Here is a 22467-nt window from a genome sequence, read left to right on the forward strand (position 1 = left end):
GACTGTGTTGTAATTTCTGCAGCTTTCTGTTTCTTCAATAAATTATTTTCTAGTCATTCACCCTGGCGTGTGTGGTGTCCTGCGGTGGTGAGGGGCTCAGTTCCCTCCCCGTGCCCCCTTCACCACCTCGCTCCTCTCCCAGACCCGGCCTGGGAGATTCGGGGATCATGCCCAGGAAGCTGGGGAAAGTTTCTCCCCATTTTCCACCTGGCAGTTGCAGCAGTGAGAGCTTTCCCAGAGGAAAGATTTTTATTTCTTGGCACCATCCAGGCCCTTCTGGCCAGAGCCCAAGGGAAACACTTTAATTCCCACAAACCCGGTGCAGATGAGGCCAAAGCACTTGTAAAACAAACCCATCGAATCACGTGTGCTGCAGGCAGGGCCAAGTACCCGTGGATGATTTAATTGTGTATCATTTTGCCCAAATTTCTTGTCCTACTGTGCCTTTTGCCACTGCACGAGCACTGCTGGCACAGACCAAGGCACCACGGGACTTTCCTGTGCCTCTTTCACCCTTCGTGGTGTAGCAGAGATTTCCAGGAGAGGAGAGAAGAGCTAAAAAGTCCTTTTAATTAAAAACCAAATCCAAATAAAAGGGTGACCCAGTCACCAGTCAGTTGTTCACACACAACTTCTCCAGCAGCCCGTGCTGGTGGCCCTGGCTCTGTGGGACTTAGCCCCTGTGCCCACCAGGCAGAACTTATCCACATTCCCCCCAGAAGTGCTTTTTGGGGCTTTGCAGAGCCTGTGGCCATAAGCTGTCCCCAAAGGCGGGGACACCAGGCCTGGGGGAGCCATGTGGAGATGGGGCAAGGCACAGAGAGGACACCTGGCCCTGGTGCAGGGACAGCAAAGGCAGGAGGTGGGAGCGGTGGGGAGTGACAAGGAGGGGCTGCAGGAGCCAGGCTGGTCTGGCTGGAGAAGAGGAACCTGCAGGTGATCAATCAATCAATCAATCAATCAATCACACCTGACTGCCCCTCCAGAAGTTAGGGGACATTTTAAAGTTACACTGCTCGAGCCTGAGCCACCTGGGCTGGTGGAGGTGACCCTGCCCATGGCAGAGGGTGGCATGAGTTGAGCTTTAAGGTCCTTTCCCACCCAAACCACTCTGGGATTCTGGGATTCTGGGACCTGTTCTGTGACAGAAAAGCCACAGGACCAAAACCAGCCCCTGGTGGAGAACACAAAACAAGGTTCTTCGTGCAGCCACTGCAGCTCAGTCCCTGTGGGTGGGAATGAGCAGGGGTGAGGGGCTGCACCCCCACCCAGCCCCACCGCTGCTCTCCATCGGGGCATTTAATTAATTCACAGGTGGGTTAATGAGCCTGGGTCAGCAGCATTGCTTCTGTGGGTCCAGCCTGGGGTGGGATGAGCCTCTCACAGGGGGAAGCTCTGGCTCCGAGGGCTCAGCAGAGGGAAGGGGGCTGGGCTGCCAGCCAGGGGGGGCACAGGGTGAGGGGACAATCCTGGTGGCAGCGGGCAGTGGCAAAGGCCACGCAGCCACTGCAGGGGACACTGGGGGGGACACTGAGCCCAGGGCTCAGCGCCTGCAGCAGCAGCTCCCCCAGGCTGGGCCAGCCCCTCTGCGACCGCGGGGGCTGCAAAACCACCAAATACGATTAAAGGTGGCCCCTGAAAGGAGGGGAGCAGCCAGGTGTGTGCCCCGCTGGCCCTGCCCTGTCCCAGCGGGGTGGCAGGCTGATGGCCGGGGATGCTACACCGAGGGGCAGCTCAGGGCAGGGAGGACACGGCCAGGGTCTCCTCGGGGCGCAGGGCAGCCGGGGCGGTGCCGGCGGTGGCCCGGGCTCGCAGGCTGTCCCCGCGGGTGATGAGGCCGGCGTAGCCCTCCTGGTGCGAGAAGGCGTAGCTGGAGCGGCGGCGGAGGGAGCCGCGGGGGACGTGGGATCGCAGCTCCACCGAGGGCTCGGGATCCCGCTTGGCCTTCAGGTGGATCTTCTGCAAGGACAAGGGGACATCAGGGCTGGGGACACGTGCCAGGAGAGACCTCACCCCAAGGGGGGACAGGAAGGGAGCGTAGGGGCACCTCCACCAGGAGCCGGTTTGGCTCTCAGCTCTGCAGTGAGCTGATTTTCCATGGGGGTGAGAGACGTGGGGATTTTCCCGGGGATCTGCAAAGCTCAGGGAGCTCTGGAGCACAGTGTCAACCCCTGCTCCCACACAGGCTGTGGACAACTCCAGGCAAGCCCTCACCCCGAGGTGGGACACACAGGGACACCCTCCAGCAGGATAGGGTTTGGATCCCAGCTCCACCATGACTTCATTTTCCATGGTGGGATGAGGAATGTGGGGACTCTCCCAGGGGTCTGCAAAGCTCCCAGAGCTCTGGAGCACAATCCCAACCCTAGCTTCCGCCTGGGACTCTTTTGAACCCACAACCCTGATGGTTGAGCTCCACCAAGGCTGGGGTGGCACCGGGACCTGCACCAGACCCCAGACCCTGTCCTCCTGGAGGACAACTCTTACTTCAGCCAAAGGCAGACCCTCTCCAAGACCTGAATCGGGTCTCTTGGCCCAGGCCCCCCTGCTGGGCCATGGAACAATTTGGGGAGAGCCCCTGGAATCAGAGCTGGGTGCCAGTGTCATGGAGCACCACCATGAGTGGGGCCATCAAGGAGAGGCGACATGTCCCAGCACTACACCCCTGGAGAACCTGCCCTTGCCATCACCAGTCCCAGACACCGACACCGGTGGGAAGCAGGACCCGCCCCTGTCGGTGCCCCCCAGGCCTCACCTGCTGGGTGGTGGCTCTGCCCAGGGTGGCACGGAAGGCGTGGACAGTGAGCGAGGGGAGGGTGTTGACCACCAGGGACAGCAGGACCACGAGCAGGACATAGGGGTCAGTCAGGGCATTCCAGCTGGCATCTGTCAACACAGGGAGCTGGGGGTGATGTTTGGGCGGGGAAGGGGGAGGGGGCAGAGGGAACAAGTGCTGGGGGACAGGCCCCCACCTGGGAAGGTGCTGGGGGCTCTAAAGAGGAGATGGCATCTAAATTGGAGTTCAAAGTCAAGACAGCAGATCGAGAAGTGGCAACGAGGAGATGATCTACAGCGTGGGAAACAGCTCCTAGCACCACGGGCAGGGAAGGGAAGGATCCCCGGGGTACCTCACCTGGGAAGCGGAAGATGGCAGGGGCTATCCTGAAGGCATCAACACTTTGGGTCAGGAAGGAGAAGAGGCAGTAGAGGAGCAGGCTGGCTGTGACCATCAGGAAGGACAACACTGTCCAGTACTTAGTGTCCAGGATGATCTGTGGGGACAAGGGCAGAGCAGGCAGAGTCCTATGAGGGCCATGGTGACCCTTGTCCATTCAGCTGCTGTTCCCAAATTCCTCCTCCAGCCCAGGGAGATCAACCCCCAGCCATAAAGCCACTGGGGGATAGTGCCAGAACCCAGGGACCCTAAAGATCAGCTGTGGGGCAGGATGAGGAAGAGCAGATCAGTGCTCACCTCCACAAGGACCGACAGCAAGGCTGACAGGGCCACTGTGACAGAGAAGGACTCATAGTCACCCACAGCCTTGGTGCCAACGCGGTCTTCAAAGGCCCAGAAGGCGACGTAGAAGCTGATGAGGGAGGTGCCCACCCCGTGCAGGAGGGTGACACCAAAAACGCGGTAATTGAAGAGCTCGTCCTGCTGCCCGACCGTGTAGAGCTCAGGGAACTCCAGGCTCTTCTTGGCACTCACGTCCTGCCAGGAGAGCATCCCAGAGGGGATGCAGGGATTGGGAGAGGGAGAGAATCCCACACGGGATGCAGGGATTAGGGGAGGGAGAGCATCCCAGAGAGGGTGCAGGGACGGGGGGAGCAGGATGGGGCCACCCCACCCCACACACCCTCTGGGACAGCAGTAGAGATGGACACACGCAGTGCGGGTCCCTCTGCCCAATGGCTCTGGGGTGATGGGGGACAGGTACCCCAGGACTGAGGGTGAGCTCCAAATGCCCACCGAGCTGCCAATTGTGCCTTTGTGTCCTGGCACCAAGGGCTGTGCAGATGGGTGCAGGGACTGCCAGGCTGATTCCCACCTGCCGAGGGTGGCATGGGGCTGGGTGAGCCCGGTGAAGCCGTACCTGCTCCAAAAGGCCCACGGACAGCACGGGGTAGGCAGTGTAGAAAATGTTGTAGAGTGCAAGGAACCAGCCCTCATAGAGAGGCTAGAAGGGAACAGGGAGAAGCTGTGAGCTCAGAGGTGCTTTTGGAAAGACTCACAAAGGATGCCCAGGCCCCAGGACACTCAGATCCAAACATGGAAATCCCCATGGACTTGCCCCATCCCCTGCATCAGCCCCACACTGTCTGTAGGGCCATGCTGCAGACAGAGATGGGGGCTGGAGCCCCCCACGCTGCTGGTCAAGTCACACTTGATGATGGCCCTTGGGATCAAAGCTCCCATTGTGGAGGAAACCAGCTTAATGCACGTGGGATCCTGCATCTGTCCAAGGCTGAACTGCAGCTTACAAGGAGACCCTGAATTTCCCCAGGGTGCTTTTCCCAATTCAGCCAGGTGACAAGCAGATAACTGGTGCAGATAACCAGCTGTGCCTCAGCCAGGCAACCCCAAGAAACTGGACTTGGCAAGGGAGAAAAGGGGACTGAGGTGGTGATGTGGACACGTGTCCTGCAGGCAGTCCCAGGCACGATCCCTGCAGGGGGAGTTGTAACTCTGGTGTAGAGACCTCCACGGGATGGATGTGACCCCTGCAGCCCTCACCTGAGCTGTGAATCCGCTGTGGAAAGCGAACCACACCTGGGCCAGGAGGCCAGCGAAGGTCTTGTAGAAGAAGTAGCGGAGGAACTTGCAGATGCGCAGGTAATTCCAGCGGCCGTGGACGAGCAGCAGGCGCTGCAGGAAGGAGAACTGGGCCAGGGCGTAGTCGCTGCACTGCACGGCCTGCAGCCCCTCCAGCCCGCTGATGCCCACCCCGATGTCCGCGGCTGCGGGTGGCAAACGCACGTCGGGAGGTTTGGGGCGAGCTGGGGGCTTGATTTCCCCGTGGGTTGTCCCCAGGAATGTGAATCCAGGAGTGACAGGCAAAGGGAACCATCCCCCTCTATCCCATGTCCTGGATATTCCAGGCGTGGTGTGCCAAGAGCACAGCTGCATGTCAAGGCTGCTGGGAGGGGCAGGGACGGCTCTGCCAGCTGCCCACGTTGGGGTTTGAAGGTTCATCAAGGTTCATCCCAGATGCCAAAAGCATGCAGGCCACCCTGCACTTGTCTGGGGCTGGTCCCTGTCCTGTGCCTCTCGCTCCCCTCCCAGCACAGCAATGTGGGGAACAGGTTTGGGGCTTCCCCTCCCAGCTCCTCACCCCAAAGGGGAGGCTGAGGTGGTGGAGATGACAAACGGGGCAGCACCAGCACCAGTGGGACACACCAAATGGACCCCAAACCCCCCTCCCCAAGCCTCACTTTTGATCATGTTGACATCGTTGGCCCCGTCCCCGATGGCCAAGGTGACGGCCTTCTTGTGCTTCTTCACCAGCTGCACCATCAGGGCTTTCTGCTTGGGGGTCACCCTGCAGCAGATCATGGCCTGGCAGCTGGTGGCCAGCTCTACAAAGGCCTTCTCCACCAGACCTCCCTGGTCCTGCGAGGCCTCAGCCCTGTCACAGCACAGCCACCGCCATGGCCACCCCTTCTTCTCCTTCAGCACCTCTCCCGTGTGGAGGATTTTGTCCTTGGGGGAGAGCACACGTGGTTGGGACCTCACCCATAGCCCTCAGAGCCCTCAGCTCCTCAACAATGCTCTTGAATGCTCCGAAAGAGTGCCTCTGATTTTCTCCACGTTCACCACAGAGCAGGTGCTGTGACCCAGTATGAGCCCAGCATGTCCCAGTATGACCACAAGAGCTTGTGTCACCCAGCCCACGTCACCCCAGAACACTGGGCAGCTTTGGTCAAAGCCCCCAACACCAAATGGTCAGTGCAAGGTTGTTCTCCTCTCCACCCTTTGTTCCCCAGCCCCAAATGGGCTTTTCCCACCTTTCAGCAGGAGGAGCGCCACGTCCTACACGTGCTGGTGCCACCCAGGACTTTGATACCGCCAGGGTGGGAACAACCATCAGGCAGGGAGCAGAGAACAACATCCAGGTGCCACCTTACCAGGAAGTCCCCGCTGATGATGATGGCTCTCTGGTGGCACGGAGCCTCTGGGCGCTGCTGGGAGAGGTGGCGGCTGCACGGGGCGTCCCCACTGCCACTGAGGTTGTTGTTGCTCTCCCAGTAAAGCTGGAGGATCTCACTGTGGGAGGAAGCGGGGGTTGGACGTGAGCTGGGGACACTGGGAATGCTGGTGAGACCCACAGTGGGCTTGGTCATCTCAAAACTCAAAGCCAGGGAGATGGGACTGTGGTGGGAACAGAGGGGACAAAGAGGAGGCTCGCTGATAACAGAAATCAGCCTGGTTTAGAGGCTGGAGAGAATCTGAAACCCTTTCTGGTCAAAGCCTGCCAAGGAAGAGCGTGGGGGGCAGAAACAGGTGGGGAGGCCTGGAAAAGCATCAGATGAGGACCATGAACATCCAGGCTGGCACAGGGAAGGAGAAGCACCTCTGGCTGAGCTGAGCTCTGCCCACCCTGCCCTGGCCCCTCTGCCCTCGGGTGTCCTCAGTAGGGGCAGCGCTGTCCTGAGCCAGGAGGTGACAATTCCTCACCTGACCTCCTTCTCCTCCAGGATCTCCATGTCGTCTGTCAGCAGCCTGCAGGCGTAGCCGATGTTCACTGCAGTCTCTGCAACACCCAGCTGTCAATGGGCTATGGTGCTGCCCCCCAGCCCAGGGCAGCCCCCAGCCCTTGGCTCCAAGAGCCCTTGGTGGGCAGCAGCTGCTTCCCCTGCCTCAGTTTCCCCTGCTGCTACTGGAGAGTAAAGGGAGCAGCAGAACCAGTTCCTGCCCACTCCCAGCGGCCCTTCTCCTCTCTGGTCCTGGTTAGGGGAGAAGCTGAAATGTGTTGGGGGGTCTAGGGGTGCCCCCACTGACCTTGTTTGTCTCCTGTCAGCACCCACACTTTGATGTTGCCCAGTTTCAGCAGCTGGATGGTCTCGGGGACTCCGTCTTGCAGCTTGTCCTCGATGGCCGTGGCCCCGAGCAGCTGGAGGGGGTGATGGGGTGTCATGGCATGGGGCAGGGCAGGATACGGGGGTGGGAATCACCCCTGGATCCAACCAGCAGCCCTTGCTGGGGGTAGACACAACTTGACAGCTACAGCTTCACACCCCGGTGTCCGCTGGCACGTCACAAAGTCACCCTGGGGGAAAACTCCTCCTGTCCTCCCACCCAGGGAATGGGCATTGGGTTGGACACTCACACCTCATCCTGGAGAGCCAAACCCCACGTGCTTGCCCTCTGGAGCACAGAGAGCTCCTCCTGACCCCAGCCCCATCGCACCTGCAGGTTCTGCTCCATCTCCTCGTAGAGCCTGTCCAGCTCCCGCGCGCAGTCCTGCAGCAGCACCGTGGCCTCGCGGTGCCTCCGGCTCCAGGCGCGGAACTCGGCCTCGCTCACCTCCCTGCTGGCCACGCACAGCGTCCTCAGCGTCTCCTCTGCAAAGCGCTGCAGGGAGGAGACATCAGGACTCTCCTCCCTCCCCAGGATCACTCTCACAGGACCAGGGATCACCCCAGGCGGGGCATGGGCAGAGCCAGAGACACTCCAGGTCCTGGGCGTCTCTCTCTGGGCTCTGACTCCCCCCATCCTAGAGCATCCCCATGAGCATCCTCGGATGCAGCTGGTCCACGCAGAACACCGAAGGTGGATTCCATGCCCTCTTACCCCCTGTCCCATATGCAGGTGGGGCTCCTAGGGCAGAAGGCAGAACCCAAATCCCTAATGCAGAGGGAGGAAGAGCAGCAGGGCACTGCAGGACACCCAGCCCAAAGCCAGCAGGAGGGAGAGCGGTCCTGTCACCCCGGGCTGGTGTGGGACTCACATCCAGCGCCCTCTCGGTGAGGGTCTCGTTGGGCCCCCGCCTCCGCAGCCTGTCCAGGATGACGGTGTCGGCACCCTTGGTGTAGAGCCGGATGGTGCCCTGGGGGTCTCGCACTGGCAGGGAGGGGAAGGACACCTTAGGTCCCCTCAGAGATGGCTCCCATTCATCACTGCCCCTGCACAGAGGCCACACTGGCCCGTGTTGACCCCCAGAAGGCACCACAGGGCTCGCTGGTGCTTTTCCATCTGTGGCCATGGGAAGCACAGGAATATCCCAGATCTGCACCACCACTGGGCAGGACCAGGCCTCAGGGACTGTCAGCTCCTCACACAACTCCTCTGAGCCCTGCGTTTACCCCCTCTCTCTTGGCTGCTCAAACCCTTCTTTGGCTGCCTTCACCAAGGGTGAGCAAATCCACAGGCATGACCAGGATGACCCTTAGGAGCCCGGTGCCAGTTGTGGCCACCTGCAGCCATCCCGGTGCCATCCCTTATAGGGCTGAGCACGGAAGGGACCCTGGAGGTCCCCCTGAGACAGCCCCCGTCACTCACCCAGCACAGACATCCTCTTGCGGTCGCTGTTGAAGTCCAGCATGGCCAGCACCTCGTACGTCCTGGTGCTGCCCAGCTCCCTGATGGTGATGGTGTCCTGTGTCCGGGCCAGGAAGACGTAGCCCAAGTTCTTGGCTGCCAACACCAGCGCCTCCTCATCTGGGGAAGCTGCCTGGTAAACCAGCTGGTCTGCAGGAGAGGGGTAGGGATTGCACACAGGGATTCCCAGCCAAACCACACTGGGACAGCTGAAACACCCCGTTCTTGCCCAGCAGCAGCTGTGACACCCTGAAGCCTGAGCTACCAGGCTGGGGAAACTCAGTGCTGCTTGTTTCATCTGGAGAGAGACCTGGGGCAAGGGCCTGGGGTGACAGGACACAGGGAATGGCTTCCCAGTGCCAGAGGGCAGGGCTGGATGGGATCTTGGGAATCAGGAATTGTTCCCTGGGAGGGTGGGCAGGCCCTGGCACAGGGTGCCCAGAGCAGCTGGGGCTGCCCCTGGATCCCTGGCAGTGCCCAAGGCCAGGCTGGACACTGGGGCTTGGAGCAGCCTGGGACAGTGGGAGGTGTCCCTGCCATGGCAGGGGTGGCACTGGATGAGCTTTAAGGTGCCTTCAAGCCCAAACCATTCTGGGATTCTATGACCCCTTTTGCTCCTTGTCCCAGACAGGATTATCCCCCTGGTGCTTCTATTGCCACCCATGAGCTTTAAAACAGCCCCGAACACAAATCCACGACACAGGGGCAGCGGCACGAGCCACGCCTGGGCTCTCACACCCGCTGCTTCCCACAGCTGAGCTTTGCTGGGTGCTGCCAAACCCCACCACAGCCCCACTGCCCCGAGGAGCAGCTCGGCCCCGCTCCCGGCACCTCAACCCACCGCCCCTGTCCTCCACCATGACGGTGTGGCAGAGGGCCAGCAGCCTCAGGAACTCCCTCAGCACCGGGTCATCGTCCCTCTGGGCGGCTTCCAGCAGCGCCACATCGCAAACATCCGACTTCTGCTCGCCGGGGTGCTCCCAGCTCAGCCCCGAGCCCTGCAAGAGGAACAGGCAGGATGCAGGAACCCGGTGGGACTGAGCACGGGGCTCTGTGTCCTCAGGAGCACCGGGGATGGGACACAGTGGCACTCTGCTGGCACAGACCCAGGGCAGAGGCTGAGCCCAGCTCTGCACTGCCCACGCCAAGGGGGTGGGAACGAAAAAACCCAAAAAATCAGAACTGCATTACTTTATAACCCCGGTTCCCCCATCCTTAATGGCAGCTGAGGAGGGGCAAACTCGGCAGGCCCCTCTGAGAGCCTGGACCCCTCTGGGAGCCAGCTGAGCTCCTCAGCACCAGGCTGGGCCACCAGTGACGGCCCCGTGGCATGTGGGAGGGGGGACTTACGCACCGGTGGCTGTTTGTTCTCGTGGCCTGTGCCTGGACCTGCCAAAATAAAACCAACCCAGTTAATAGAGGGCTGGCAGGGGGCTTGGAGCAGCTTCTCTGGAGGGACTCCTGCTCCTGCTGGCCAAAAAAATGGCCGAAAGTCACCAATTCAGCATCTCCTCAGTGTCAGACCCCGCTGGGATACCCAGGCCTCACTTTTTTGGCTTTTTGTTCAGATTTTCACCATGATTTTAATGTTAAAAATTCAGGGCTACTTTCACCTCCATTTCCTGGGAGATTCTGCATTTGGCCAAAGACTTGCTGGGATTAGGGTGAGGCTGCTCCACAGAGGTGGAATGCGCTGCACCAGGCAGGGAAAATTTGGTTTGTTCCTGCTTAAAAGCTTTGTGAGGTTTTTTTGGCCCTCCTTTTTGCTTTTACCACTGTCCATTTGTCTCAAGCACATGATGCTTATCTCAGGCAAACAGAGCTCCATGCTAAAGCTTGGGCCTGCCCTGCTCGTTGAGTTTCACTAATTAAGCATCATGACAGCTCCCAAAGTGAGCCAAGAGCTGGAGCAAGTACAGCAAGGAGAAGAGGAAGGACTTGGCAATTTTCAAGATTTTATGGGGAAAATCAAGCAGAATCATTAAAAATAACAGTTTTTTTAAATGTAAAAAAAATGTAAAAAAAAAAAAACAAAAAACCCCAAACAGACAAATAAAAAAACCCCAACCCCAAAAAAGCAAAGAGCAATTACATATGTTCACTCTAATTAAACAATGTTAAGTTCCTCGCCTCCTCCACAGGTCACCTGAAAGCCCCAAAGTTTCCCAGATTTGGAAACCGAGCTGGAGATTCCCCAGAAAACGACGCAAAGAAGAAAATCAACAGCTCCTCCTTCTCTACGAGACCTTAAGAGGAAACAGAAATCCACGGGCTCCCCTGGCCCCTCTCCCGTTACTCCCCTGCCTGGGCCAGCATCAGCTCAGGATTCCAGGTGGGATCCAGCTCACCCCCACCGTGCGTGGTGCAGCTGCCCCAGGGTCCTGCCCCAGGCTCCCTTTTTTATCAGGGAAAACTTTGCTGATCTCAGCTGAGTTTGGGCCACCAAACCTCTCCCATGCTGGAGGCCAGGACCGTGCCCTGGCTCTGTGTGCTGGGAACACCAGGCCAGAGGGACCTCAGGGGTGGCAAAGCCCCAAAAACGTGGGGGATGAGGAGAAGGAGAATTCCTACAGCACCACCTGCACCACCAACACCAATCCACGTGTCCCAAGCACCCTGGCAAGCCAGGAGGAGTGGAAAGAACCAGCTCCAGGTTCAGCTGATCCTCTACAAACTTATCCCAGCCCAGGTTACCATAGATGGTCCCATTGACGCAGCATTTCTTGAAGCTCATGATGTTCTGTGTCAGGGTGCCCGTCTTGTCCGAGAAGATGTACTCGACCTGGCCCAGCTGGTCGCTGAGGCTGGTGCTCCTGGCCTCGGCTGGAATGTCCTTGGCACCGTAATACATCTCCAGATCCCAGTTAATAAAACAGCTGTTCAGCAGGTAGATGAATTCAAGCCTAAGGAATCCAGGAGGAGAAAACAAGGAGAAGGAGGTGGTGTTCCTCCCAGCCCAGGGGCACTGGGCACCTGGCACAGGAAGAAGAGGCAGGAGGAGCTCCCCACCTTGATCCTACTGCTCTGGGCTTGGGGGGGCCAGAGGGTTTTCATTGCTTGTGGCCAGGCTTCCAAAAGGCTCATCACCCACTGGGTCCTGTCTGGAATTCTGGCCCTTGGTGACCAAATTCACAGACCTGGAGGTCCAGTGAAGGGCCCAAAAGTTTGGAAACAGCTTTTTCCAACACAAATTGTGATTGTTGCCTGCACAGAGCAGCTGTGTCTTTCTCCTCCCCACCCTGCTGCTGTCCACAGGAAGCACAGGAATATCCCAGATATCTCCTGGGGAGCAGCACCTTCCTCAGAGCCATCCTCAGCCTGCCCACGATGCCCAACACCAGCACAGGGCTTGGATCCCTGCTCTGCTTTTCCCCTGGGAAGATCTCAGAGCACATCCTCGGTGTTTGTAGGATACACACCCCATCCATCCCTCCCCTCTCCCAGCTAAGAGAGCACCTGGGAATGACCTTGGCCACACCCTGACCTTCGGTGCAGCCCCATTTTGGGGCCATGACCCCAGTTCCAGGTGAGGGGGTGGGTGCTGAGCCCTGATCCCTTCCAAGCTCCGTGGTCCTTACGTTATGTACATGGACATGGGAATGATGATGCTCAGGAGGATGGTGAAGCCCCAGAAGTTGAGGAAGGCTTGCTGGGCAGGGGTTGTGTGCTTGTAGAGGGCAGCCAGGTAGCTGTGCTTCTCCTGGAATGTCCTGGCCCAGAACCCAGAGGCGACAGCGAGGCCCAGGGATGTCAATAACAGCACCAGAAAGATCTGGGGTGGGAAGCCAAGATGAGAAGGTCCCAAGATGAGAAAGTCCCAGGATCACAGAGCCCACCAGACTCTTCTCTAGAAGGCTCCAAAGAGAATTTAGAGCCCCCTTGCAGGGCCTAAAGGGGCTCCAGGAGAGCTGCAGAGGGACTGGGAACAAGGCATGGAGGGACAGGACCCAGGGAATGGCTTCCCAGTGCCAGAGGGCAGGGCTGGATGGGAGATTGGGCAGGAATTGTTCCCTGGGAGGGTGGGCAGGCCCTGGCACAGGGTGCCCAGAGCAGCTGGGGCTGCCCCTGGATCCCTGGCAGTGCCCAAGGCCAGGCTGGACATTGGGGCTTGGAGCAGCCTGGGACAGTGGGAGGTGTCCCTGCCCATGGCAGGGGTGGCACTGGATGGGCTTTGAGGTCCCTTTCAAACCAAACCGCTCTGGGATTCTCTGATTCTCTGAACACGTTAAACCCAAGGTATTTTGGGCCAAATATTGTGGGATGAAGAAAATCAGCACCACCCAAGCAGGAGGCCTCTCATGAGGAGCCCTGTGAGCCACCCCAGGAGCTGGGCAGAGGTGTTTGCACCACACCCACCATGACCACCAGCCGGTCCATCATGTGGTCCAGCTTGGTCTTCTTCCTCTTGATCTTTCCACAGTTCCTCATAATTTTGGAATCAAACCCTGGGCAAGAAACATTTCCAAAGTAAAAATGCAAGTCCCCAGAAGGCTCAGCTGCAGCTCAGTGAGGCTGCTCCCCTCCATAACGACACCTCCCCTCCCCTGAAGAGTCCAGAGGAGCCCCTCCCTCCATCAGCGTCCATCGAGCCGTGGCTGCACGCTCCAAAACATGATTCTCACAGCAGATCTCACCCTCCCTCTCCCCACAGCTCCCCACAGCCCAGCCCTGAGCTGCCCTGGATGGGTTGGATCCGGGTCGAGGTGCAGCTGGCAGATAACCTGGGCTGAGGAGAGGTTTGGCACCACCTCACCTCCCACCAGCGACCCCACCACCATCAGGAACACACCGTGGCAGCTCCTCCACCACCTTGTGCCAGCTGGGAACAGCTTGGGCAGCTTAAAACCCCCGCGATGCCAGGCAATTCCTGCCCTTCCCGCCCGGGCAGGGACACTCGCCTGCGTAGAGCACCAGGCCGTAGCAGAGCGCGGTGTTGCGGACGCGGCAGCCCCGCAGCAGGAGCCGGTCGATGTCCAGGGCGTGGGCGCGGCCCTGCCACCGCAGGGTGCCCGTGAAGGTGTGCATGCGGCTGTTGGGCTCCTCGCACGTCACTCGCCCTGGCACGGCGAAGGGCAGGGGCGAGAGAGAGCCTTCCTCCCCCCCTCTCAGCCCCACGTGTCCGTCCCCCCCCAAAGTGGGGCCTCTCGGGAGATTCAGGGTGGGATTTGGGTGGCTCAGGTTAAGGAGGCACTGGGAGGTTGGTCAGTGTAGGAAGCTCACTGGAGAAGGTACAAACACAACCCCCCTCATCCCCGAGGCTTTGGAGAAGGGAGTTCCGCACCCTGTGCAGGAGCAGCAGGGTCTGAGCTCAGGTTTGGGAACCAGGGCGTGGTTCCAGCGGGAAAATCCAGCTCCAGGGCAGGGGGAAGGTGCCCAACCCTGGTGGATCCATCGTGGCAGAGATGGGCAGTGCCTCCACACGAGGCCTTGGGCTGCCAGGCTCTTGTTGGGCTGATGGCGACAGGGGATCAGAGAATTCCCAAGGTGAATCCATCCCCTCCCAGTGGCATTGGCCACATCCCCCCCACCCAGCGGACTCACCATCGAAGGCAGCCATGCTCTCCTCGCTGCCCAGCTCCTGGTGGGTGACCAGCAGGGCCTGTCTGAACTTCAGGTTTGTTTCCCTGTGAGCAAGAGCCAGGGAAGGGGAAATAAAACAACCCCGTGGGGTGACAGAGCTGTTCATAGCCATGAATTACCAGGTGGTCGCACGAGTGGTGGCAGTGGAATGCCAGGGAGGGACCTGTGGTGCCACACACGGAGCACTGGCGCAGGAAGAGCCCTGGCCCAAGGGCCCTGCCATTAAATCACCCTGCACAGGAGGATGGGCTGGGAGATGGAGCCTCTGGCTGGAGGTTGCCAGGTGCTCTGTGGAAGCCTCACCAGAGCTTTTGGACTCCCATTTTCAAAATCTGGGGCTCAAATCCCCATTTCTGGGCTGTCTGCAGGTTTGGGTTTTGGAGGATCTCCCACATCCTGTGGTTTCTGCTGAACCCTCCCAGCGCTGGGGGGTCCCCAAGAGCAGGGTCTCCGGCCTCTGCCCCTGTCCCCCCACAGCCAGAGGGGTCCCTGTCCCTGTCCTCACCCATCAATGTCGGCAGTCTCCACATAGCACAGGCTGCTGGGCTCGGAGCTGCGCAGCAGGAGCAGGTCAGCCTTGAGGAGCAAAAAAGGGGGCAGACAGCACCTGGATGAGCCCCTGGTCACCAAGCCCTGCCCGGGGCACAGCCAGCTCCGGGCACAGCCAGCCCTGGGCACCACCAGCTCCGGGCACCGCTCACCGGGACGACGCTGTCCTTGCGCAGCCGGACGATGTCCCCAACGCAGATGTCGCGCCACTTCTGCCAGTGGAAGCTGCAGGGGGATTCAGGGGACAACTTTTTGTCCCTGCAGAGCAGTGGGAGTGGGGGCTGGGGGTGTTTCAGCCCGTGTCTGTCCCAAATTCCTGTAGGATCTGGGCCTCCAGATCGCTGTGCCACCGTGGTGACCTCCAGAGGGCTGAGCACCGAGGGTGGCACAGGACCCGTGTGCCACATCCATGTCCCTGTACCTACAGGTGACAGGGACTTTCGGCACCCTGGCCACAGGTGGGAAAAGCTCATCCTTCCCTGGCCCAGTGCTGAGCAGGGACACGGCCCCATGGGTTGGATTTGATGCCCCGGAGGAATTCCGTGGCCAAGGAAAGCCTCCCCCGGCACACCACAGCAAACTGGGCCTTTTGTAATCCTGCTGCCCGTGACTGGAATGTCACCAATCCTCCAGGAGGACCTGTGGCACATTTTGGGAGGTGATGGGAGTTTGCAGAGCCTGGGACAGTCCCACCAAACCCCTTCTCAGCTGCTCAAGGATTCTCAGCACTTCAGCTGCTCCATCGTTCCACAAAGGTGTGGAAAATACGGCCAGAGCTTCCCAAAGCCCCTCACCTCGTCCCTGCCAGGATTTCACACGGCCTGCTGTTGATGTTCCTGTCACTCTGGTGACGACCCTGCACGGAGGAGAGACAGAGAGGCCAAGGATGGGCCATGCCAGGCTGTCCTGTCCCACAAAAACAACTTAACAGCACCAACCTCCCTCCTCAGCCCCAGACCTGCGTTCTGAGCCACGGGGAGATGTGTTCTGATGAATAAAGAGGCTGAATTCCCCCCCAGGTATTTCTGGGGACCAACCCGGCACTACAGCCAGTGGCCAAGGTGTTAAAGATGGCAGAAGTGGAGGTTTAGACCCCAAGGAAAGCAGCCACATTTTTCCCAAGGGAAACTAAAAGAAAAGTGGATGTGGTGGGGTAGGTGATAGCTCAGGGCTGATGGGTGACAGCAGCTCCTGAGCTCCAAAGTTCAGCTCACAGCAAAGGGCCCCTTCCTGCCGTGTCACCCAGGGCCACCCCCCTCACTCACAATGTCATCGATGAGGTCTCGCAGCCCCCGGATGATGAGAAGGCAGCTCAGGGGGAACAGCAGAGTGTACCAGGGCAGCGTGGAGATCTCAGGGAAGGTCTAGAGAAGGAGAATTTTACACCACTGACACAAGTCCTACCCCACCTTGGGACACTTGAGGGGACTGAGTGATGCCCTTGCTCCCCAGCCAGCGCCCAAGGGTGGCCGGAACCCATCTCAGAATCATCAAATCAACACCTCTGCTACAGACGCCTGTTCTGCTGGGCTTCCACCTCTTCTTGAGGTGTGAAATGCTCCTGGGCCTCTGCATTTGGAGGGATGAATTTCTGTTTTGGTGTGGCCAGTGTGACTTCGCCTACGTGGCAAACCAAACCCATTTGATAGAATCATGGAATGGTTTGGGTTGGGAGGGATCTCAAAGCCCGTCCAGTGCCACCCCTGCCATGGGCAGGGACATCTCCCACTGTCCCAGGCTGCTCCAAGCCCCAATGTCCAGCCTGGCCTTGGACACTGCCAGGGATCCAGGGGCAGCCCCAGCTGCTCTGGGCACCCTGTGCCAGGGCCTGCCCACCCTGCCAGGGAACAATTCCTTCCCAAGATCCCATCCAGCCCTGCCCTCTGGCACTGGGAAGCCATTCCCTGGGTCCTGTCCCTCCAGGCCTTGTCCCCAGTCCCTCTGCAGCTCTCCTGGAGCCCCTTTAGGCCCTGCAAGGGGCTCTGAGCTCTCCCTGGAGCCTTCTCCTCTCCAGGTGAGCACCCCCAGCTCTCCCAGCCTGGCTCCAGAGCAGAGGGGCTCCAGCCCTTGGGGCATCTCCATGGCCTCCTCTGGAGTGGCTCCAGCAGCTCCACGTGCTCCTGATGCTGGGAGGCTTTAATTTAAAGCAACCACACCTAACACAGGTTAAACCCCTCTGAGCTCCTGAAAGACCCCGAACACCACGGAAAAGCCACATCCTGGGAAACCTTTTAGCCTGACTTCTCTGAACTCCAGAGAAGCCTCCTTGGGCAAACCCCTGGCTCACACTCAGTGTTCCCGTGGTGGCCACCCCACCTGGAGGAGGATGACGAAGACGAAGTAGACATTGGCCATGCGGTGGAACTGCTCGTAGAGGTTGAGGGGCAGGAAGGTGAGGAGGTTGTACTTGGCTGTCCTGATGGCATTGCCCTGCGGAGGAGAGGGGAGTCACAGCCACTGCCAGGGTCAGCCATGGGAAATCAGGGACCTGCTCTGCAAGTGCCAAAACATTCTGGTGGTTTTAGGATTTTTCGCAGCACAAGAGATGCCTCAAAAGAATTATCAAAGCCATAAGGGAAAAGAGGGATTTATCAGGTCCAAGGGCTGTGTAAAATTGAGAACAAAATCATTCGCTTGTGGGTTTGCTCCCCATGTGGGGAACAAGAGTTGGGCTCTTGGGTCCTTGTGGGTGCATTCCAGCTCAGGATATTCTGTGATTCTGTGACCTGAGCCCCAGCTAACTGACCTCCATGGTATTTAGCAGCAAAAAAAAATAATCTGGTTTTGCTGCCTCAACACATTTTGAAAAATCTTTCTCTTGATTAGACCACCAGCCTAAAACACTTCCCACAGCTCTGCTCCTTCTCTGACAGCTCTGGGGGGCCCCAGGCAGGGAGGGAGCAGCGCTTCTCCTCCCTGGGGATTGTGTGTGTGACTCTCCCCCCCTCTGGAGCATCTCTGCCGTGCCCCCACAGCCACCACTGGCTCCGGGGTGAGGGGCTGGGGAAGGGAAGCCCAGGCCCCTCCTGGCTCACCGAATATTTCCTCTTGCTCAGGCAGAAGGCAAATTTCTTCTTGAACTGCCTGTGGTAGCCGTGGTCGTTGGCCCTCACCTCCCAGGTGAAAGCTGGAAAAGCAAGTGGGCATCCAGCAGTTCCCATGGCAGCCAGGCCCTGCCCTCGGCCCCCCTGGGCACAAGGACCTGCGATGGTCACTGCTGGCGTGGCCTTCCAAGGGCACAGGGACCTTGAGAGCTGCAGGCACAGCTGGGACGGGGCTGGGTCTCATGGTCAGTGACAGGGGACAGAGAGAGCAGGAGACCAGAACATTCCAGAGCTGCAGGAGCTCTGCCCGCACCCCCCCGAGCCTCAGGGTCACTCCTTGGGCTCAGGCCACGTGCAGGATGAGCCCCCAGCCTGTTCTGGTCACGGTCATTCCTCTCCCAGTTCCGTTTGTGCCGTCCCAGTGCAGACCCTGCCGAGCTGGGAACATCCCAGCGCTGTTCCCAACACCTGCCCCCAGCTCATCCTCACCCCAGATCTTCTTCTTCCCCCGTGCCCCACATTCGGCTTCCTCATCAGCTGTCTGAAACCAGGGAAATCCCCCAAACCACACCCAGTGCACACTGACCTGGCAGCTGCTGCTTCCCACGTGGGCAGCCTGTGGCTGGGTCCTGCTCAGCCATGCTGGCACCACTGCCAGGACCTGGGGACAAGGACAACCACAGACATTTGAAACACTGAGCGGTGACAGCGTGATCCCACTGGGATGCTCCAGCTTCCCAAGGCTCCAGGGCAGGACACCCCATCGGAGGGACATTCTCCCAAGCAGCCTTCGCCCATCCTGGCTGCCTGTGACAATTTTTGCCCTCTGGGGAAGTTATGGGAAATCATTTTCAGTCATTGGTGAGGAATTGGAGCTCTCCCTGTCCTGCCATCCCACTCGAGCTCCCATCGTGCCGGGAGAGCAGCAGCTCCATCAATGACAAGATTTCCCTCACGCTCGGTGGCTCTGTGACCTTCCTGCAGGGATGGTGGGGAAGATTAATTAATGTTTGTGAAGTGCTTTGTGATCCTCACATGAAAGGAGCCAGTGAGGGATAAAGCATTAATTACCTTATTATTAAATAATCCCACCAGAAGTCAGCCCCTGCCGTTATTTCTTATCTCACTTCTTTGATCACTTTTTCCATTCTTTTACCCAAAGTCTCAACTTCTCTCTTGCTCCTCGTGGGTATTGGTTCATCCCAACTCACCACAGATGCCACTGGCTGGGCATCCATCCTCATTCCAGGTGAAAGAGACCCCAAACACCAACAGCAGCTCAGCCCCTGCAGCAAAGAGCTTGAAAAAAGCTTTGATCCACAAAATCCTTCTTTACCACCAAGGACTTGGTGCTGTCACTGTGCTTGGATCCTAAATGAGCTCAGCACACAATCCCAGAATCAAGGAATGGTTTGGGTTGGAAGGAACCTTAAAGCTCATCCCATTCCATCCAGTGGCATGGCAGGGACACCTCCCACTGTCCCAGGCTGCTCCAAGCCCCAATGTCCAGCCTGGGCCTGGGCACTGCCAGGGATCCAGGGGCAGCCCCAGCTGCTCTGGGAAAATTTGGGATCCAAATGTTGCTTTCTTTGTTTTCACAGCACGGCTGAGGAGGAAGGAAGGGTTTCAGGGAGCTGCTGTGGGGGTGGTGGGATGCTCGTGCTACATCCCAAAGCTCCTGCTACCATCTGTCCCACAGGTAAGAGGGAGCAGGAAGAGCAGGTGGATCCCTGGAGAGATGAGATCTCTTCCATACAGAAAGCCCACGGGAGCCCCTCGGTGCCCAGACTGGCTGCCCCCGCTTAATTTAGGCAAAGTAGGATTTGACTCAGAGAAATGCAAATCTCCCACCTCCCTCCCTGCTGTGCCCCCACCTGTGTCCTTGCCCCAGGGTGCTGCCAGCTGGGGACACCTCTCCCTGCAGACAGACAGGGCTGGATCTGATTGCAGAGGGACAACGGGGGGACACCAAACCCCTCCATCTCCTGCTCCTGGCAGGCACATCGCCCTCTCTCCTCCTAACTGAGGGATGGGCTCCCCTGGGATAGGGATGTGGGGTATCCCTCAGAGACCATAAACAGGCCAAGGGATACAGGCTCTGTGGAGGCAGCTGCTCCATAGGGAACATCCAAGAGGAGACCTCAGGGTACCCAGAATGGAGGAAACTGAGTCACCTACTCACAGCCCTCGAAGCCAGGCAGAGCCCCTTGCTTTGACTGCTGGAGGTGACAATCCCTGCCCTGATCCCATCCCTGGCAGTGTCCAAGGCCAGGCTGGACGGGGCTTGGGACAGTGGAAGGTGGATGGGATGAGCTCTAAGGTCCCTCCCAACCCAACCCCACCGCTTCTAAGGCCCCAAGTGAGGGCAGTCAGGGCAGGGCCAGGGCTGGCAGCCAGGATGAGCCCTGAGCCTCAGCCTCAGTCAAGCTCCAGAGGTCCCGATTCAAGCTTGGGAGTCCAGCGTCAGGATTCCAAAGGGGACAAAGGCCGAGGTGAGGCACAGCCCATCCATTGGGACAAGACACCTCCAAGGCCAAGGGCCCACAGCAAGGCCCAGGATTGTGGCCAAGCCAGAGCCAGACCCACCTTCGGGGGCTTGGTCTAGAACTGAGCCCTGGCTGAGCTCCCCGAGCCCAGGGTGATGGGTGGGGGGGTCCCAGTGTGGCTGCTCAGGGCCAGTAACCCCCGGTTGTGCCCTCAGGGCCCTGATCAGGGGCTCAAAGCATCTTCTGCCCTCACTCCTCTCTCCAGGACACTGATATTTGAGGCGAGGCTGACACTGAGAAATGCCAAGGTGCTTTCCCGGGCTTGCTGCTTCCAGACTTGCGACGTCAGGGCTGGACCCTGCCCTGAGCCTCACCAACACGCTGGAATTCCTGCCTTTATTTGTGGTGATCCTGGTCCCCACCACGCTCAGGATCAGGCCTGAAGCTGCTGATCCATCCTGTCCCCACCACGCCTGGCATCCCTGAGCCCCGCTGTGCCCAGCCAGGATCACCACTCCCCCCAGCCGTGCTCCCCGTGGCAGCTCCAGAGCATCCCTGCTCCCAGTCGGTGCCAAACAAAACATGGCTTGTCAAGCACCTGCAGCTGGCACAGGCAGGACACTCCACAGGGCTCAGCGCCCTGCAAAGGCAGCCAGGAATGCTGCCTCTTGCCAGGGCCTGGAGCAGGGGGAAAGGGGGGAAAAAAAGGTGATTCAAAGCACTGGAAAAATATTTTCGAGGAGGTATCCAAGAAATCTCAGTTCCAAGAAAGCTCTCAACGAAGCTCACTCATCGCCTCAGTAATTAGAGATAAAAAGTGCACTTTGGGGAGGCGGGAACAGGCTGGGAGTGGGTGCCAGGGCTCCCTGCCAGCCCCAGTCACACGGGTGGACAGCCTGGACAGCCAAACCCTGCTCCGGCCCCAGCCCGGAGCTCCCTGGGGGGCCAGGGAGGGTTAGCGATGGCCAAAGGCACAGGACATCCTGTGACCACAGCCCCACACCTCAGAAGTGAGTTCTTAACTCACGGGATGTCCCCAAATCAACACCTGGGATGAGCCAGCTGGCCCCTGCCCTGCCCCGCAGGGAACGTCCCATCCCTGAGGTCTCCAGCTGTAAAGCATCTCCGTGGTGCTGCCGGCTGCTGAGAAGCCCCAAAGCAGGGCTTTCTCACCCCAAAAATGCCGTTCTGGGCTATTGGAGGTTCGCATGGCTGAACAAAAGTCAGGTTTAAGGAGGACCGGGCACGGCGCCACGAGGATTTGGCCCAGGGTGGTGAAACACGCGGAGATTTATGTCCCTGGCTGACCCGACCGCTGCCACGGGAATTCTGTGGAGGTTTTGTTCCTGAAATCACCGGATCAGCGCCGAGCTCTCGCTCAGAGCAGGAGTCGGTGCGGGAGTGCCGCGTTCCCGGGGAGCGCCCGGCAGGTCCGGCACAGGCAGTGCCCACAGCTGGGAGTTCCCGGTCACCTCTGTACCCTCCTGCTCCTTCCCGGGCGAAAACCGGCGGGGACAGGACCAGCCTGACCCTTGTCCCCCTCCCGGGGCTGGCACTCGGTCCCGTCACCCTCCCCGTGAGTGCTGCTGTTGTTTCCCTGATCCCAGTGTCCCAGTGGGACCCCAGCCAGAGCCACCCCGGGGACGCCTCCAGCGCCAACCCCGCTCCGGCATCGCCCCCGGGCCAGCCCGTGTCACCCATCACGACAGGCGACAGTGACAGCGGCCCAGGACGGGCTGAGCGGGTGGGTGGGTGTCACCTCCCGTCCCCGGCACGCCGGAAACGCCCCCGCGCTCCGGCCGGGTGGATCATTAAAGCCTCTCGAGGGTTATTTCCCCAGCTCCCAGGACGTGCCCGAGCCATGAGTTTCCCTCCCCTCGCCCTATTTTCCAGCTGCTTTGATGCGGTTGCAGGTGAAAAGGCGGCTCCGCCATCCCCAAACGCCCCTCCGTGCCCGGCATCCCGGGGCACCATCGGCCGAGGGGCTGCCCTGGCACCCCGCTCCTCCCGGGGGGAGATGCAGCTCCCCGGACACCCCACGGGACCCGCCAGCCATGTCCCCCCGCAGCCCCCGCTGTCCCAGCCGGGGTGGGTGGCTGTCACCGTGCCACGCTGCGCCCGGGGTCCCCGTACCTTGCACCGATGCCCAGCGACAACCCCGGGCAGCGCCGAGCTCCTGCCACCTCCGCGAGCGGGACTGCTGCCACCCGTCCTGCCCCACGCGGGACCGCGGGGACAGCCCATGCCACACCTCCGCGGGGACCTGCCC

The 22467-nt window shown here is 59.6% G+C and overlaps 1 protein-coding gene across 5 annotated transcripts; it reads right to left on the reverse strand.

Annotated features, from left to right (window-relative positions):
* Window positions 1–549: 549 nt before the first annotated feature.
* Window positions 550–22395, reverse strand: ATP8B3 (ATPase phospholipid transporting 8B3). Of its 5 annotated transcripts, XM_068997115.1 has the most exons (28): window positions 22332–22395; window positions 18299–18373; window positions 17704–17795; window positions 16985–17098; window positions 15934–16032; window positions 15463–15524; window positions 14821–14893; window positions 14625–14695; window positions 14081–14163; window positions 13438–13596; window positions 12896–12984; window positions 12118–12311; window positions 11234–11442; window positions 9894–9928; window positions 9381–9537; window positions 8501–8689; window positions 7950–8062; window positions 7409–7573; window positions 7001–7112; window positions 6677–6752; window positions 6127–6265; window positions 5434–5701; window positions 4736–4959; window positions 4095–4178; window positions 3473–3712; window positions 3134–3272; window positions 2756–2886; window positions 550–1959 (listed from the first exon to the last, which is right to left on the reverse strand). In XM_068997115.1, exons 2-28 carry the CDS (start codon window positions 18351–18353, stop codon window positions 1735–1737), a joined length of 3597 nt encoding a protein of 1198 aa, XP_068853216.1. In that variant the 5' UTR covers window positions 18354–18373; window positions 22332–22395; the 3' UTR covers window positions 550–1734. The 5 variants fall into 5 exon arrangements, with proteins under 5 accessions (XP_068853216.1, XP_068853215.1, XP_068853213.1 ...); XM_068997114.1 differs by lacking the exon at window positions 22332–22395 and having other exon boundaries at window positions 6677–6721; window positions 7409–7529; window positions 18299–18650; XM_068997112.1 differs by lacking the exon at window positions 22332–22395 and having other exon boundaries at window positions 18299–18650.
* Between the last annotated feature and the right edge of the window lie 72 nt (window positions 22396–22467).

The sequence above is a fragment of the Aphelocoma coerulescens genome, chromosome 28 (genome assembly GCF_041296385.1).
Source record: "Aphelocoma coerulescens isolate FSJ_1873_10779 chromosome 28, UR_Acoe_1.0, whole genome shotgun sequence".
NCBI lineage: Eukaryota > Metazoa > Chordata > Aves > Passeriformes > Corvidae > Aphelocoma > Aphelocoma coerulescens.